The sequence below is a fragment of the Magallana gigas genome, chromosome 6 (genome assembly GCF_963853765.1).
Source record: "Magallana gigas chromosome 6, xbMagGiga1.1, whole genome shotgun sequence".
NCBI classification, from domain to species: Eukaryota; Metazoa; Mollusca; class Bivalvia; order Ostreida; family Ostreidae; genus Magallana; species Magallana gigas.
Window position 1 is genome coordinate 25,606,748 of NC_088858.1, and position 16,965 is coordinate 25,623,712.

General features: G+C 33.6%; 2 protein-coding genes across 2 annotated transcripts; one reads left to right on the forward strand and one right to left on the reverse strand.

The window, feature by feature from the left end:
* The first annotated feature begins 439 nt into the window (after positions 1–439).
* LOC105343847 (uncharacterized) lies at positions 440–6,448 on the forward strand. The gene is made up of 5 exons (XM_011451343.4): positions 440–1,237; positions 3,405–3,575; positions 3,912–4,172; positions 4,635–4,894; positions 5,533–6,448. Exons 1-5 carry the CDS (start codon positions 933–935, stop codon positions 6,183–6,185), a joined length of 1,650 nt encoding a protein of 549 aa, XP_011449645.3. The 5' UTR covers positions 440–932; the 3' UTR covers positions 6,186–6,448.
* Positions 6,449–7,512: 1,064 nt separating this feature from the next.
* LOC105343858 (protein toll) lies at positions 7,513–10,143 on the reverse strand. The gene has a single exon (XM_011451355.3). The coding sequence runs from the start codon at positions 10,102–10,104 to the stop codon at positions 8,017–8,019; it is 2,088 nt and encodes a 695-aa protein (XP_011449657.3). The 5' UTR covers positions 10,105–10,143; the 3' UTR covers positions 7,513–8,016.
* Between the last annotated feature and the right edge of the window lie 6,822 nt (positions 10,144–16,965).

The window sequence follows — 16,965 nt, forward strand, 5'->3', positions numbered from 1 at the left end:
ATATCGTCACTTTACTTGCCTCTGATATTCTTTGAAACACGATCACCAGCCCCGTAAAGTGAAGTGGTGCAGTTTGTTTACATGTAAAAATGGTGACTCTCGATCTCGACGTGAATTAATACACTTTATTTTCGGAGTTTCAGAGAAAGTCTAAGGCAAGTGAAATAACAATACGAGTAGTAAATTGTCTGAAGAATTTAATGGTACGAATTGTTTTCACAGAATGTGTGTGAAAATAAGGTTAATCAGTCCAAAACTTGCGCAATTTTTTGTGCGCCGTAAATTGCAGTTTTTTACTATGGGAGGCACTGTAGCTCCCAGGTCGTCCATCCGAATTTTTTCAGACCGGGAGCTACAGACCTGCAGCTATATAAACTATGACGACTGTCTGAAAGTCTTCAGCGGTCACTCACCATGCCAGCAGTTACACAGACCCTGGAGAGACCCCCACAGCTTGTTTATACAACGACTCCCAAATGATGCGCTAACAATAGAGGGTAATTTACCTCGGCGATGGGAAAGTTACATGGGTTATCAAATAAACCATGCAAAATGCTGATGATATTTTGATTTCCTTCTGTATATCGTGTTCGGGTCGAGATACCGCGAGATGGGGTGATCATGTGAACATATGAATACTACAGACATAAAAAAAAACCTCATCGTGACGCTGCATACGTCCTTACCGTGACTCCAGAACATACCTATTTACAAGATGAAGGAATGCGCTGATTTTTTGGTAGACAAATAACGATCGTATTGGATCGGAAGAAGGTAACGAATCTTGCGATATATCTCTCGTACTTGGATTCACTGACTGCAGTCGTTGCCTATCAGACAGTACAAAGGTCAGAGGGAGAGGTGAACCGAGATAAAGAACTTTAAAAAAAATTGCATGTGCATTCTCTATTCTAAGGACATTCAGCAACAAGATGTTCGGGTACTCGTTCCTGGTTTTAATTGTTCTCTGCACAACCAATGCACGTGCGCGCGCTGACAGTAATGCGCTTTCGAACGAAATTACTGAAATAATTGAAAACACTATGAAATGTCGGAACAACCCCGCTCTTGCCATTTCTGTTGTCAAAGATGGGAGTGTTGTGTATTCTCGTGGATTTGGTTCCAGGGATTTGGATCATCAAGTAAACGTGACCAGTTCTACAGTGTTCGGGGTGGCTTCTCTGTCCAAAGCATTTGCCGCCACCTTGATACTAAAGTTACTGAAGGAAAATAGCAAGTACGATTTTTTTATATGATTACATTAGAAATGAACATACGAGTGTATGCTATTGATTAGTTTACATGTTTATTAATTATAGAAACTTAAAACTGTTTTGAATTTTCAGAACATCATTTTTATTAATTATTTACTGAATTGTAGCAAAGGGAACTAAAGAATGAACAGTTTCTAAAGTGTATCAAATTTTATTAATCTTGCAGTACTCTTTCTGTAGTGTTTAAAAACTCTACTATTATATGTATATATTGCTTGCAGGTCCATTCTGAACGGACTACATATTTTTATTATACAGTAACCTCATTATATCACGTGTTTGTTGATAGTAGAAGACAATTTATTATTTCCCAACCTATGGCCAACCACCAACCCCAAACACGTGCATGCAGATGAACGCGCACAATACTGCAACTAATGAATGGGGGTGATAAAAATCAGCGAAATTGAAGACAATTTTGTAAAGTAATGGATACGGGTCATTTCAGGCCGAATATAATTAGCGATTGAAGTACTTGGATGTTTCATCGGGCACGTTATGTACAAGGCTAGAAAACGTTTATCAGCATCGTGTGCGACAATCAATACTTAAGCGTTGATTTAACCTTGACGAAGATTGATGAGCTTGGATGGAAATCCAAATATTAATATCATAAAATTTCAAAGATTGTGCAGTTTCTTTCGATATGGAAAGACAGTAGTCTAAATGTAATATATTATTTTATTATTATGTTCACTGAATATGATATAATTAAAAAAAATTAAATAAATAAATAAATAAATATTAATACTTCAATATCAGTAGTGATCTCTGTTAAATGTAGTATACGTATTTCAATTTATATTCTTACCACAAGTGTTTTTTTTTATGAAATTACAGTTCATAGAATTTTATCTGTTTTTAAACTTCTGTGTTTTTCAGCTTCGAAATTCCAACAGATTGATTCATGCATAAATTGACTGTAAAGTAGCCTTTTGGTAGATCTATATCTACACAGTTTTTGATATGCGGTGCACTAGATCAATCGTCCTCTACATGTACTGACCAAAATCGACCCCTTGGTTTGTTATGCTATAGCGTCTTGCTATCTTATCTTTTTTTTCACCTAATGAACTTTGCAGAATACATATCCAAAAGTAAAGATTGGTCAGAAAATTATCTGTAAGACATACATTCTCTGAACCCATAGCTTTTAGTCTTCTTCCAAAGGCGATAACATGAGAGATAGTGGGGGGGGGGGGTACTACATTTGAAAATCACCATAGATTTAGCAAAATACAGCGTGAATTATAAAATTTCCGTAATATCAATTTCTAAGGGATCGATTTTAAAAATAATGAAATTAATTTGAGAGTTGATTTCTTTGATAAAACTACAAATTGAAGTACTCGGCGTAAAAGTAAACGTTGTATTGCGAAACATAGTAAGAGAATCTATTAAATGTATTTGAGACGTAAATTAAAATTTTAACGGAAATCAACGTTAAAATGGATATCACCAAGATTAAATATTTAAACAGCGCAAAATATATTTGGATACCTTCAATTTTCTGTGACTATTTTCGGAGGAAAGCAAACTTTTTCAATCACCTTAAACTATTTCATATCTAACCCAGGATTAAACTATGCAACGTTAAATTACCTCTCGATGCTCTTTCGACGACCGCCAAAATAACCTCAGGTCTTTTTTTTTTGCATGCGGTTTCAACGTGAATGCTATCTCATTTCTATTTTACAAGTACCCCTTCGTCACCTAAAAATATCTCTCTAGTACCGGCATTTCATGCAAGAAAATAATTTGCTCGAATGTTTTAAAATTTACCAATGTTAATTAGTGTGTATATATATATATATATATCAACTTCATAATGTCAAAAATTAAGAAGGTAATTAAAACCACTGAATAACTGACTACGGTCATGTATTCGATAAGATCTTCACGGATGTTCTATAGTTGTGTACATGGTACATGTACATACCTTTATCATGTATATTCGAAGAGATATCAAATCGTTATTGTTACCCGAAATCAAAACTTTGAGATATTCAAAAGCGTTATTGATTTCAGACGCTACAGAACTTGTGCGTATTGCGAGTGGTGTGGACTTTTGAATGCAAGAAACTCTTCCTTCGAAATATATTTGTACAGGAAATTTTCTGAATATTATAGGTACAATGTGGACACACCACTTCGTGTCGTGTTTAACGATGATAACTTGTTCAAAGACGATCTTCTTTCCCGGCATGCCACTATCCGGGATTTGCTATCTCACCGCATGGGGATCCCTGGTAACAACGCCATTCGATTGGATACCAATTTAACGCGGGAAAATTTGATTCAGTAAGATTTGTAGATGATGTAACTGATACTGAATTCAGTCAAGCCATCAATGTATGTTAAAAGCACAAGTTCAAAGAAAAAAATAGACATATTTATAATTACTGCATATGGTACTAGTTTTGGAGGAAAAACACATGAGTTTTTAATTTGGGATCTCGAACACAATTTATTTTTAAAAATTCCTTTAAATGAAAAGTTGCTCTACACATTATTATGAAATAAGTTGTCATATATATCATAAACGATAACAGAATATTATTGTTGTTTACGTATATATGATTTTAAAATATCTTCTTTATAAAATATGAATTATTGACGATATTATAAATATTCCAGGAGATTAAAATTTCTGGAGAACACAGGCAGGTTTAGAGACAGTTTTTACTACAGTAATCTTATGTACGGACTATTGACCCGGATAGCCGAGATGATTGGCGGGAAACAATGGGAAGTGTTGGTCAAAGAGCACATCTTTGACCCGCTAGAAATGACGTCATCAAACTTTGCCACAACTGCAGATCCTGAAAAACTTGAACTAGCCACAGGCTATAATGATGACTATGGTGACCTAAAAAAAGTGCCTTGGCAGTTATCGAAGTATGATCTACCTGTAATATTGTAAATCTGTGCATTAAAAGATGAAATTTAATCTGATATATTGCTTAGTTTAAATGACTATATGTAACGCGATAGATATTTGCATGTATGTATATTCAGACCTCAAAATTACGGTAATCGGACCATTCTGAATTTGTACTCTAAATTATTTTGACAAATGATTAAATAATACATAGGTACAGTGTATTATAGTTGCACAAATGAGATACCGTCATTTTCATTGGGCCATGCAATAGACAGATATACTTGTATAAACATATAATTTGGTTAAGTTGATGACAAGATCTTAATTTCAATTTTCATCTTTTTTCTTATTGTGCGAAATTTCTCATGGTGATACATTTTATACATGCATGATACATCGTATGTTGCATTGACATTTCATATAAGAACTTTAAAACTGCATCAATAGAAGTCTATAACATAATAGCACTTTTGCAGATTCTGGGGACATTTGTGTGGATCGGGTTGTGTTCTGAGTACAGCAGATGATATGGCAAAATGGATGTTGTTTCATCTGAATGGCGGCAAAACTAAAAACGGAAGACAACTCCTACCGAAAAGTGCACTGTCTGTGTCGCATTCCCCGCAGCTAAGAGTATCTGGCAGCACAATATCAAAATATTACACTCGACCAATGACCCCAGTTACCTTAAGTGAAGACTCTTATGGAATGGGTTGGAAAACGGGATACTACAGAGGTAGGATGTAATGATATCTCACAGAATTGCGTAAAAAAAGTGTGTAACAGTGCTGTGGGGTTGAGGTTTTTTAAATCTCATACGTGTGTTGTATCGGCAAGCCTTGCGAATCTATATGATTTCAATACGTTGATTAAAGCAAAATACAAAATCACAATATATATAATTATCCTCTATTATAGTCTATACGTGTAAGTAATTAATTAGTGGACCTTACTACTCGATTTAGACCGAAAGCATTAGAAAAGTAATGTTAGATATAATGTAATGTTAAATACCAGCTGTTCATTAAAATCATTCTTAACAACTTGCACCAAAAATAATAAAAACGCAGTACCAAGATATTCTGTCATACTGAATATTAAGCAAGAACCAACCTTTAATTAAAGCTTTGAATGCTTTCAATACAACTCGTAGCGTTCAGAAAGCCTGCCCTGCATTTTAGTAGTACATTACAAAACAAGGTTTTAATTCTCTGTTGATTGGTGGTTAAATAATCCTTGTAGCTGCTAAATAAATGCTATTTGATCATGTTTTGAAAAAAAAATACAATTGTGTTCGGAACTGAAAATATTTTATACTGAAAAATAATTCTTACTAGTAGAATTTCAATTTTTAAATTATTTTTTTCTGCATAGGATACAAAATTCTCTCTCATACCGGAAGTACATACGGATACAAGGCCAAACTCACGCTGTTTCCGGACAAAGATTTTGGTGTCTTCATTGCAATGACCGGAGATGATCCAAGTTACCTATACCGGTCAAATATCCACAGCCTTGTCTCAGACTTGTACTTGGGCGAGAAACCCTGGCTGAATGCTACGATAATATGCTCATATCCAGAACCGTTCCGCACCAAATCAATTTCATCCAGACCCCAAATTGACACAACTCGAACCCCTGCTCGAAACAGCAGTGACTATTTAGGCCTGTACAAGAACACGCCTTTTGGTTATGTACATGTAACGGTCACGAAGGACAACAATCAACTCAAGTTAAACTACGGGTTAGGTCAATTTGACCTGTATGCCAAAACAACCAAGGACGAATTCTATATTCATTCTGTCGGTCTGACTTTTGGAATGTATAATTATAAAAATCTTAAGTTTGTCCAATCATCAGATGGAACTATATCTGCCGTTGAGATCTCGGCGTTCGAGTATAGAAGTCCTCCGGTTTTTACAAGAATTTCTGACTCACCGGTCAATAGTGCATTTTCCCTCAGTATATGTTTCGCATCTTTATTCCATCATGTTCTGGTAGTTTTGATCTCTATTATCGTATTTTGACGCTTTTAAAAGCGCGTTCTTCTGTAGTTATTTTATCAGAGAACTTTTGGGAGAGAAGAAATGAAATTAACTCGCGTATCCTTTAGTTTTGCATTGTTCAAATCATCGGTTGGGTTATTATCCGAAGTCGACATACCTGTAGATGGGAGAGGGTTTGAGACGATGACTTTTAAAGCGTTACATTCATATTTAGCCTACATGACTGTCTCTTCTGTGAAGAGTGGTATAGCAGGTTCTTTTAAAATAAATTACATGTATTCGAAGTCGTTTTTTTTGGTTCTCTTTTAATCTCTTTTGATAAAAGTGTAACTGGTTTATATATATTTACATATTCCAAGTATGATAACTTTGATTTCCTATATTTCTAACGGAAACACTATTATCTTATAGCTCAATAAAAACAAACAGGAATAAAATCTACACGCCTCGTTTATCGATTGATCGAAACTTACAGCGACTCAAGACAAATAACGGACTGTATGAAATAATCTTGATAATGTCGGACTCAAATTCCAAAAGAAGACGATTTGGCTGTTTCATATAGCTAATTGTACTAATGTATATCAACAGTAATGTAGTGAAATTTACTTATTTTTTACAATAAATTTATTAATTTGTTAAAAAAAGATGTAAAAATAAATAATAAAATGCTTTCTTTGATGACTCATACGGCTTCTGACGGTAGCGTTCATTTCAGGAAAAAATGACATAACCCGCTATCACTTAAAGGGACTTGGACATGATTTTTTTTTCAAAATTTATTTTTTCATTTTAATGTCTAAAATGGTCAATATGGATGTTTTTATTGCTTAGTCAGATTTTGAAAGTCAAAATATCGAGTTAAAAGCAAGTTACAGAGGTTAGAATTCTTTGTTCTGTAAACAAAGCTCTTGACCTGTTAATGTTTACATGTGTATTGTATTGGTATAAGTTTCAATCTAATGTTGTTTTTTGTTGTAGATAAAATTATTTATGAACATATTGAATCAGTTTATCTTGTTTTCCTCAAGTTATTTTGTCAATTTTTACATTATTTTTAAAGAAATATGACTCGAGCTTTGTTTACAAAATAGCAACTTCTTTCCTCTGTATCTCACTTGTAACTTGATTTCTAAAATTGATTTTTTGTAAATCGTCTAAAAAACACAAATTAATCATTTTAAACATAAGAACTAAAAATATATTTTTTTCATCTCAAATCGTGTCTAGGCCCCTTTAATTACTAAAAAATTGTTAATACTTTTTGATCTAGTAAGTAAATATATACATTCATTGCTAACGGATTTTTTTTCTCGAATAAAAACAACATACATTCTTCTACAGTAAATACATGCAAGAAGGATAATTTATTATTAAAAAGAATGATTTGTAGGTATAAAATATGTACACCATTGTAACAGAAACATATCACTTCTTATACATGTTACATCAACTCATTAGCAACCACTGAAAAAACATTTACCCCCCCCCCCCTCGCTCTCTCTCTCTCTCTCTCTCTCTCTCTCTCTCTCTCTCTCTCTCTGGTTTGAGAACATCTCATCCGCCTTTTTTATTTACAGTCTAGCACTGATTTCCATCGTTTGCTTGAATACACATCCTTTGTGCTTTTTGTTGCTGCAATCTCTAATTAAACCAGTTGGTTATTGTCCAAGACATATTGAGCAAGTGGGTATACATAATATGTATTATACATGCGTGTTGTAAATCACTGCGATCGCCTTGCATATATTGTTTTGACGTCCGGACATTCGGACAGGCATGCGTTTTCTCCGACAATCGTCGCTTTGCAGGAAAGTTGAGGTTTCAAAATCCTTTAAAACGTAAGAGAGTTTTAAGGCACCCCCTTGAAAGGCAGTTCGTATCTCATCTTAGACCAGAAGAACTTGTCGTCTGGACAGAGCACGCGTTTACCCTCCATTCGAGACTTCCATGGGTCCAATTTTATTTTTTCTCGCACGCTCTCGTTCCATAACAAATATATGACACGTCCATGCAGATTGTCGCTCGCTCGATGTTCTATCTCTGCTTGATCTGCCTCAAAGATATTCTTTTCATCATTGAAAAAATCATTAGTTAGTATAAACACTATTCGTCTGCATTGTTTCATATGGGTGACTAATTCATCGTACATATCTGTACCAGCATTGAGATCTCGCTCGAAATAAAAGACTTTGAACTTTCTTTTCTGATTTTCTTCCAGTTTGCGAAGGAACTTTGATTTCACCCATTGTCTAGCCTGTAAATCGTGTTCGTAATGGGATACATAGATGTCGTATTGACGTGGTTCTTCCAAATCCACGCGATACTTGTCGGCAGGGTGCACTCCGAAGAGTCGAAACATCAGAACCTTTGTCTCGTACGGACACCGTCTGGCCGTGACGACTGCCCCGATGATTATTGCGATGAGGATGCCAACGACGACACTGATTATAATGATGAGGTTCTCAAAGCTGCATTTGAGCAAAGAATCGGTGATGTCGCGTATAAAATAACGCTCGCTGCCGTCATCGTATTCACACTGGGCATTGTAAGCAGGAGCGTTTGAATCCAGATTTAACCACTGGGCCATCCAAGTCATGTTGCAGTTACACTCAAAGCGATTGGAACCGATGCGAACCTTATTCGTCTTGAAATACTGGATTTCTTTCGGCACATATTTGAGATAATTATGTGAGAGATCTAGATATTGTCTGTCAGACATGGACGTGAGAGCTTTTGGATCAATATGTACTAGTTTGTTGAAGGAGAGAGTTAGATTTACGAGTTGTGGAAGGTAATCCCTTTGTTCTAGTAACGCGATGTAGTGTCCATCCAGATGTAAGGATATCTTGCCGTTCTTGGACGTTGGAAGAGTTAAAGGGAGTGTGTTCATTGGTTGTTGGTTAGAACCGTACATGAAACTACAGTTCACGTGAAGATATCCATAATAAGGCCGCTCCTGACAGATACAGCCGTCGGGACAGTTTTCGGTGACGTTACACACAAACTGCTCAAGGGGAATATCATGAAGGAAATCTTCTTGAGACAAGGAATCAGGAGAGTTACACCGGTATCGGAACTCTTCCACTCTATAGAAATAAAACAGCGAATCGCGCAAATAAGATGCAAACGGATATACATTACAGTCACAGAAAAAAGGGTTTTCAGAAGCATTGATTTTAAAAGACAAGTATTCTACGAATGTATTTCCTTGGAAACCCGGATTGAATATATGTACAACATCATCAATATGAATGTTTGTTATGTTGTTAAAACTTAACTTGACGTCGTACTCAAAGGGCGAAACCAGATCGTATGTCCAGTTAGGCGAGTTCCGGAATTCCGAGATATGATTGTATTCGAGGTCAAACACCAAATCCTCGCCGTCCGTTGGGTCCGTTTCCGGTATAAATGGCCATGGTTCTCCGTATGTAAGAGCATTATGGGAAACGTTTACAGTTTGTAAAACTCGGAGGTTCCTTGAGAAAGCGTCTGGTCCGATAAAGGAAATGTTGTTAAACTGGAGCTCAATCACCTTTACGTTGTCCAGATATTCAAAAGTTCCGTCCTCAATACGTTCGAGCCGATTATTTGCGATGTTGAAAGACTCCAACCCTCTTTTGTATTCCAGTAAAAATGGTGACAGCGCGGAAATATAATTTCCTGATAACGATAAAGATTTCAGGTTATAGAAATCTTCTAATGCATTGTGGGAAACCTCTTCTATTCCTAAGTCATCCATTAAGAGATGGTGAACACTTTTGTCGCAATTGCTAAACGTGTCGTTTGAAACAATCTTCATCCTTGTAAGAAATTTCAGAGTTGTTTCATTGTTTCCTGCCCACTGTAAGACGGGGCACATGTCACATAAACCAACAAGAAACATCAACATTAAGAATACAGATAGGCTAGAAAGCATCGATATTCCTTTCCGCATCATGGTGAAGTGTCAAATGTGGAACACCCAATTGAAAGGGAATTTGTATTTTCATGTTTTTAAATACCCAGCGCTGGGTTTTTTTTTCAGACTTGGGGGAATTCCCAAAAGTTCCAACCATGATCTTAATTGGATACTGTTAGCACTAATACTCTTTTTGAATTTAAAGTTCATGTCTACACATTTAAAAGACTTTACAAATAACATGGAAATGGCTCTTAGTGTCGTATTATACGATTTTAAATAAAATGGGACCAATTTACATAAATTTACGCATGTCAGGTATGTAGTGAATAGACAATATTCCTTCTTAACGTATATGTTTCGCAATATAAATGGGAATGCTGACTCTTGGGTAAGAGAAACCTCTGAAATCCACAATTTGCCCCAACCCGATATTTTGAATACAATATAAGTACATGTAGCTACCCGCTATAGCCCCCTGTTAACCATGTCTTTCACTAAGAAAGGATGGTGATCTATAACATCATTCTTCCTTATGAATTCGAATATATATACCTTTATGTGCGCTTAATAAGTTATGCATTAAGTTTTAGATAAATATGCCTAAACTTACTGGTGTTAAATGAACTAAATAACGGTTATTTTATCCCCCCAATCCTCATTTTTTCTCTCAAGTTTTACACTGGGAGACACGGCGTATGGATAGTGTCGTGTGTAAATACATGTAGACGTTATCACTCGAAATATACCACGCGTTGTGGTGTAATCACTTCCTAATAAAAGTTGCAATTATAAAAATAAGGAACAATCAGATCCTCATATTTACACTCAGTTATTTTTAAAAAAAGATTTTGATCTGTATATCAGCATACGATGGTTATAAATTGGTTTTCATAACTACATTGTAAGATGAAAAAATTTATGGATTGAGAGCACTCTGCTTTAAATATCCAACAAAAAACAAAAAAAATCTCTGAGATTCTTTTAAACATTTTACTTAGAACTCAATTTTTTTTTGCTGCTTTGTGTTTGTAATTCAACTGTTTACAGCTGAATGTGTTTTAGAAGTTTTTCCTTAAAGTTTCGTCACTCGTGAAATTTAAATAAGTTTGTAGTTGACAAACTAGATCATTCCGATTATAAATTTTAGAATTCCCAAATGTCTATTTTTAGATTGATTAAACCATTGGCTATTGATTGAGTCTTTGGTATACTATGAAAAGCTCTCCGAGTTAATCAGAGATATACATTGTATGATTAAATTTTAAATGAATTTTCATTGGCTCTTGTGAATTGGCCTGTTGATTTATCCGTTTAGTATACATCTTCACAATTCTTTAATAAAACAATACATTCTAAAATTTCTCGACTCGTATAAATGAATACTATCATTAGACACTTAAAGACCATTTTACGTCGGTCAATCTGTAAAAAAAATTAAAATTTAAGTTTGTTTAATATGTTATCAATCTTCTCTGGAGAAGAATACGCATTGTTAAAGGCAAAAGCATTTGTTTAAAACAATTTTCAATTTTAGGATTCAAGTCGTCAGTCTTTACAAAACGCAACACATATACCTGTGATACTTTTCTTTCAGACAGTAATAATAAATGCAGACACATGGAGCGGAAATACATTCAATTGGGGTTTCATTTAATATAAACACCAACTAAGTATGAACGCTTCTTTAAAACATAAATCATTTGCTTTGGTACATGTATTAAAAGTTTTTTTTTTTAAACAAAGTTTTGCTAACAATTTTTTATATCATTTTTTTAAAAAATATTTATGAGGTAAGAGAAGCCTGACCCGTGACCGACCGTGGGATTCCGATGATGACTTTTCTTTTGCTTGTAAATACCCGCCGCTAGTTTCGGGGGATTTCTTGTTTTAACATTGTTTATTTTAATTGTTTTTCCCTTAGAACTAATAATTATTCGAAGTCTAAGTTCTTGTTCAATAATGATATTCACGTTGAAAAGACTATACAAATAACAAAAAACATTGCTTTTCTTCTTAATATGAACATATTTTTGTTTGTCAAAAACAACCATAGATGCGTTTGAAGCAAAAAGCAATTAACTAAAATTATGTCTTTCTAACTAAACAAAAATAACTTTCTTTAAGATAATAAGATTATATCTGAGGCTAGAAAAGCAACTGGCATGAAATTTGAACCATGAATTTCAGTAAGTGATTAGTTGATCGCCTGATAAAAACAATAAGTGCTGAATTACAATTGTTGAATTTTTTTGTCTAGAAACAATAATAATTTCTTGCCCTTGATTTTTATTAAGTTGGACCTTGGGAGGTCAGTGGTTTTCTGTAGGATTTTCAATGATTTGATCATTTGAAGACGGAAGATATTGACTGCCTGCAGTGTTCTTAATAATTTGATGTGCCAAAAAATTGCCAGTGTCAGCGGCAATGAGACTTGATCAGACATGACATACTGTAAATGTGAAACCACGTGGTCTCAGTGTTTTGGTAATTTAACCAACGGACAATTATGTAACATCAATTATAATCCAAAGTTCTGAATGATCTCACATTCGTATAAACGCTGAACGATTGTTGTTTGATCTGGAAATAATTATGAAAATAAAGCATCCACTATTATAACTTATAAATATGCACTTAAAATTTTTGTAAGTAGTCACCCTGATAACAGAATAAGTTAAAAGTTATGAAATGAAATAATAAAAATTCACAATAATAGCACAGATAAAATTAAACAAGGATGATTGAAATCAGCAACCCCTTGATGAAACCTCGGTACAGGAAATTAGTGTTTTATAGCAGCACTTTTTGCAATTTAGATTAGTATATAGTCATAGTCTGAAGTGAGTGAAGAAAATCTGATAATTTTCGACCAGCAACCCCCCCCCCCCCCAAAAAAAAAAAAAACCAAAAAAAAAAACCCAGAGACGTTGGAATGTTGATGTGTGAATTGTTCGTACGGCAGGTTGTATCAAATTTTCGTATCGTCCTTGATATTGCTTTGAAACTTTGGCAGTACGTATAAAAAGTCATTTAAACATAATCTTTGAATGCCATCAACAACCAACAACAATTCGAAAGCCCTGGAGTAAATTCAACCAAACTGGAGGTGCTCATGATATCCATCAAAGTCCCAGGTCTCCATTCGGAGCAACAGGTCAAGACGCGACACCTCCTATATAACTGCTTAAGAGTTATTTGAAAATCTGCCACCCCAACGGCAAGACAAACGGACAAACGAATGTGTTTATTTCATATGATCAATATATTATAATGTTTGAACACTTGGAATTTTGGTTTAGTGATTATAACTCAGACAGACAAGCTGATAAAGCATAATTCATGAAAAGAACCCTGAATGGGCAATTGATTATTAACAAATTATTTTTAATACTTTTTTTTTTTTTTTTTTTTTATAGATTTTTAACAGTTTCATGGTTTTATTGTGCATTCAATTTGTTATTATAAAGATTCATATTCATTTTACTGAATAACACAAAATATGGCAAAAATGAAGTAAATAAGTGAATATGTTTAAAACAAATAAAGGTACAATTTTTGTTAAGGAAAGGAGAGGACTAATTATAATTAACGATATTTCCATGTTTAAAGCACTCCGCTTACATTAAATCAGTGACTAGTATGCATCTAATCTCTTAAGTAATCTATCAAAGCAACCAATCTTAAATCGCCGAAAACAAGGAAATATTACATGAATCACCAAACCTTTAAAAAAAATATACAAAATTTTAAATACATATCATTGTCTCTTATTTTACCGATAATCTAATTAAGCTAATTATAGACAAAGTTGTTATTTCATGAGATGGATAGTAGACTCGTCAGTGGTTAGGATATATTTCTAAAGCTTTCAGCATGACGTAAATGTGCTCTCAATTTCAAAATTCATTTCAACGATCAGTTTTACTCATGAAATAATATTCATTTTAAAAATGTCAACTCAGTGCTTAGATATCAAAGAATAACATTCTTCCTTTTACCGGTGACCTTTTTCCTTGGGTGAATTTCGACATTTAGAATTGTATAGGTATGAATAGTAGGTTCATCTCAATATAAATTTGCACTTCAATGTCCTAATTTAAGTTAAACGGGACAGGGACAACATTAAAATTTCGGAGACACATAAAAGATCTTTTGAGCGGATCTTGTTAACAAAATTAAATATCGTTGAACACTCGGTGTATTTTTTGCTTCTGGATTAAAGTGTAGATATAATATAATCGATATTTTATTTGATTGTGTGGGGGTCTTTCGAAATACATTGAATCTTTATGAATAAAAGAACACTGTTCTCTCATTGGTCAACCAGGATAATACAGTATAAGATCATCTTCCATTAACACCGTCTCCTTATTGGTCAATCAGGATCATACATTATACGATCATAAATCGATCAGGATTATATATCTTACATTGTATTTACCTTTCGTCGATGATTTACTAATTTAAGCCTATTCATATTTAATCTTCTTTTGGAGAAGAATATAAACTAGCAAGTGGTGTATATGGACAAGGCTTGTTTTGGGGTAACAAATCATTTTAAATATCGAAATAGGTGGACATGTTTTTAAACATACAATAAATTTACCTGTAAAAATATTTGCAGAACCATCGTTTCATGCTTGCGAAAATGACTTTTTCAGACTTCTAGAGGATGAAATACATTGGCAAAAGTGCAATTGCTTATAAAACAATTTCATAATTATGTTCGATCTATTATTTTAGCTATCAGTTTACTCATAAAACATGTTCATTTTTAATAAAATGCCAACTCAGCGCATAGATGATTTCAAAGAATACTATTCTTCCTTGAATGGAATACCTTTTTCCTTTGGGTGAATATCGAAATTTAGAATTGTATAGTTATGAATAGTATGTTCATTTCAATATAAATTTGCACTTCAGAGTCCTAATTTAAGTTAAACGGGACGAGGACAACATTAAAATTTCAGAGACACATAAAGAATCTTTTGAGCGGATCTTGTTAACAAAATTAAATATCGTCGAACCCTTGGTGTATTTTGGGCTTCTGGATTATAAAGTGTAAATCTAATATAATCGATATTTTATTTGATTGTGTGGGGGTCCTTCAAAATACATTGAATCTTTATGAATAAAAGAACACTGTTCTCTCATTGGTCAACCAGGATAATACAGTATAAGATCATCTTCCATTAACACCGTCTCCTTATTGGTCAATCAGGAACATACATTATACGATCATAAATCGATCAGGATTATATATCTTATCTACCTTTCGTCGATGATTTACTAATTTAAGCCTATTCATATTTAATCTTCTTTTGGAGAAGAATATAAACTAGCAAGTAGTACATGTGGACAAGGCTTGTTTTGGGGTAACAAATCATTTTAAATATCGAAATAGGTGGACATGTTTTAAACATACAATAAATTTACCCGTAAAAATATTTGCAGAACCATCGTTTCATGCTTGCGAAAATGACTTTTTCAGACTTCTAGAGGATGAAATACATTTGCAAAAAAGCAATTGTTTATAAAAAAAAAATTTCATAATTATATTCGACCTATCATTTTAGCTATCAGTTTACTCATAAAACATGTTCATTTTTAATAAAATGCCAACTCAGCGCATAGATGATTTCAAAGAATAATAGTCTTCCTTGTATGGAAGACCTTTTTCCTTTGGGTGAATATCGAAATTTAGAATTGTATAGTTATGAAAAGCAGGATTGGTAAAGCATTCATCTCCACATAAATTTGCACTTCAGTGTCCTTATTTAAAGGGAACAAGAACAACATTCAAATTTCAGAGGCATTTAAAAGATCTTTTGAGCGGATCATGTCAACAAAATTAGAAATCGTTGAACACTCAATACTGTTTGTTTTGCTTCTGAATAAGAGTGCAATTTTAATACAATAGACGTTAAATTTGATGGTGTAAGGATTCTTTACAATGCATTGAATATATGTAAATACATGTAAAAGAACACTATCCTCTTATTGGTCAACCAGTATTAGACATTATATAAGATCATCTTTCATTAACACTGTCCTCTCATTGGTCAACCAGGATTAGACATCATACAATCATTAATTGGTCAGGACTATACATCCTATCGATTTACTGAAATTAAGCCTGCTTATAATTAATCTTCTTTCGGAGAAGAATTTATACCAGCAATTATTGGGCATGAACAAGGCTTGTTTTGAGGTAATATAATTATCATTTTAAAGATCGAAATAAAGAAGACATATTTTAAACATACAAGAAACAAGAAATGTACAATCGTTTTGTGCTTGCTAAAATGACTCTATTAGACTTCTAGCATCTTCCCAAGTCAAGGGTTTCTGATAGGCTCTGCTCTACATGTATATAGAGCGGAGCGGATCAGAAACCCTTGACTTGGGAAGATGGTCTTCTAGAGTATGAAATAAATTTTGAAAAAGTAAAATTGCTTATTTTATAAAAATCAATTGTTTTACATGTATGTTTTTTTATTTTCGAAGTTTTATTTTACTTATCCGTCTACTTTTTTATTGCAGATTTTATCAGCCTAGTTTAATGATAAAACTACATAAGTGATTGCACTTTAAAAACCAAGAATGTATGCTAAATTCTTGTCACCAAAGTCCTTACAATAATATAGGTCGTGTCATTCGTGGGGAAAATAATACACAAACAAAATATATTCTTAATTATGAAAAAAACCTGTTCAATTTATTTTTTTGTATCGAAATGTCGTTTTTTATATTTATGTCTTGTGCAAATAAAAGAATGTATTGTAATGTATTTGTATACTCCTTGACATCTCAGCGCTTAGATGCTATCAAAGAATAATAATCTAAAACTTCCTTTAACGGAAGACATTTTTCCTTTGGGTGAATATCGAAAATTTT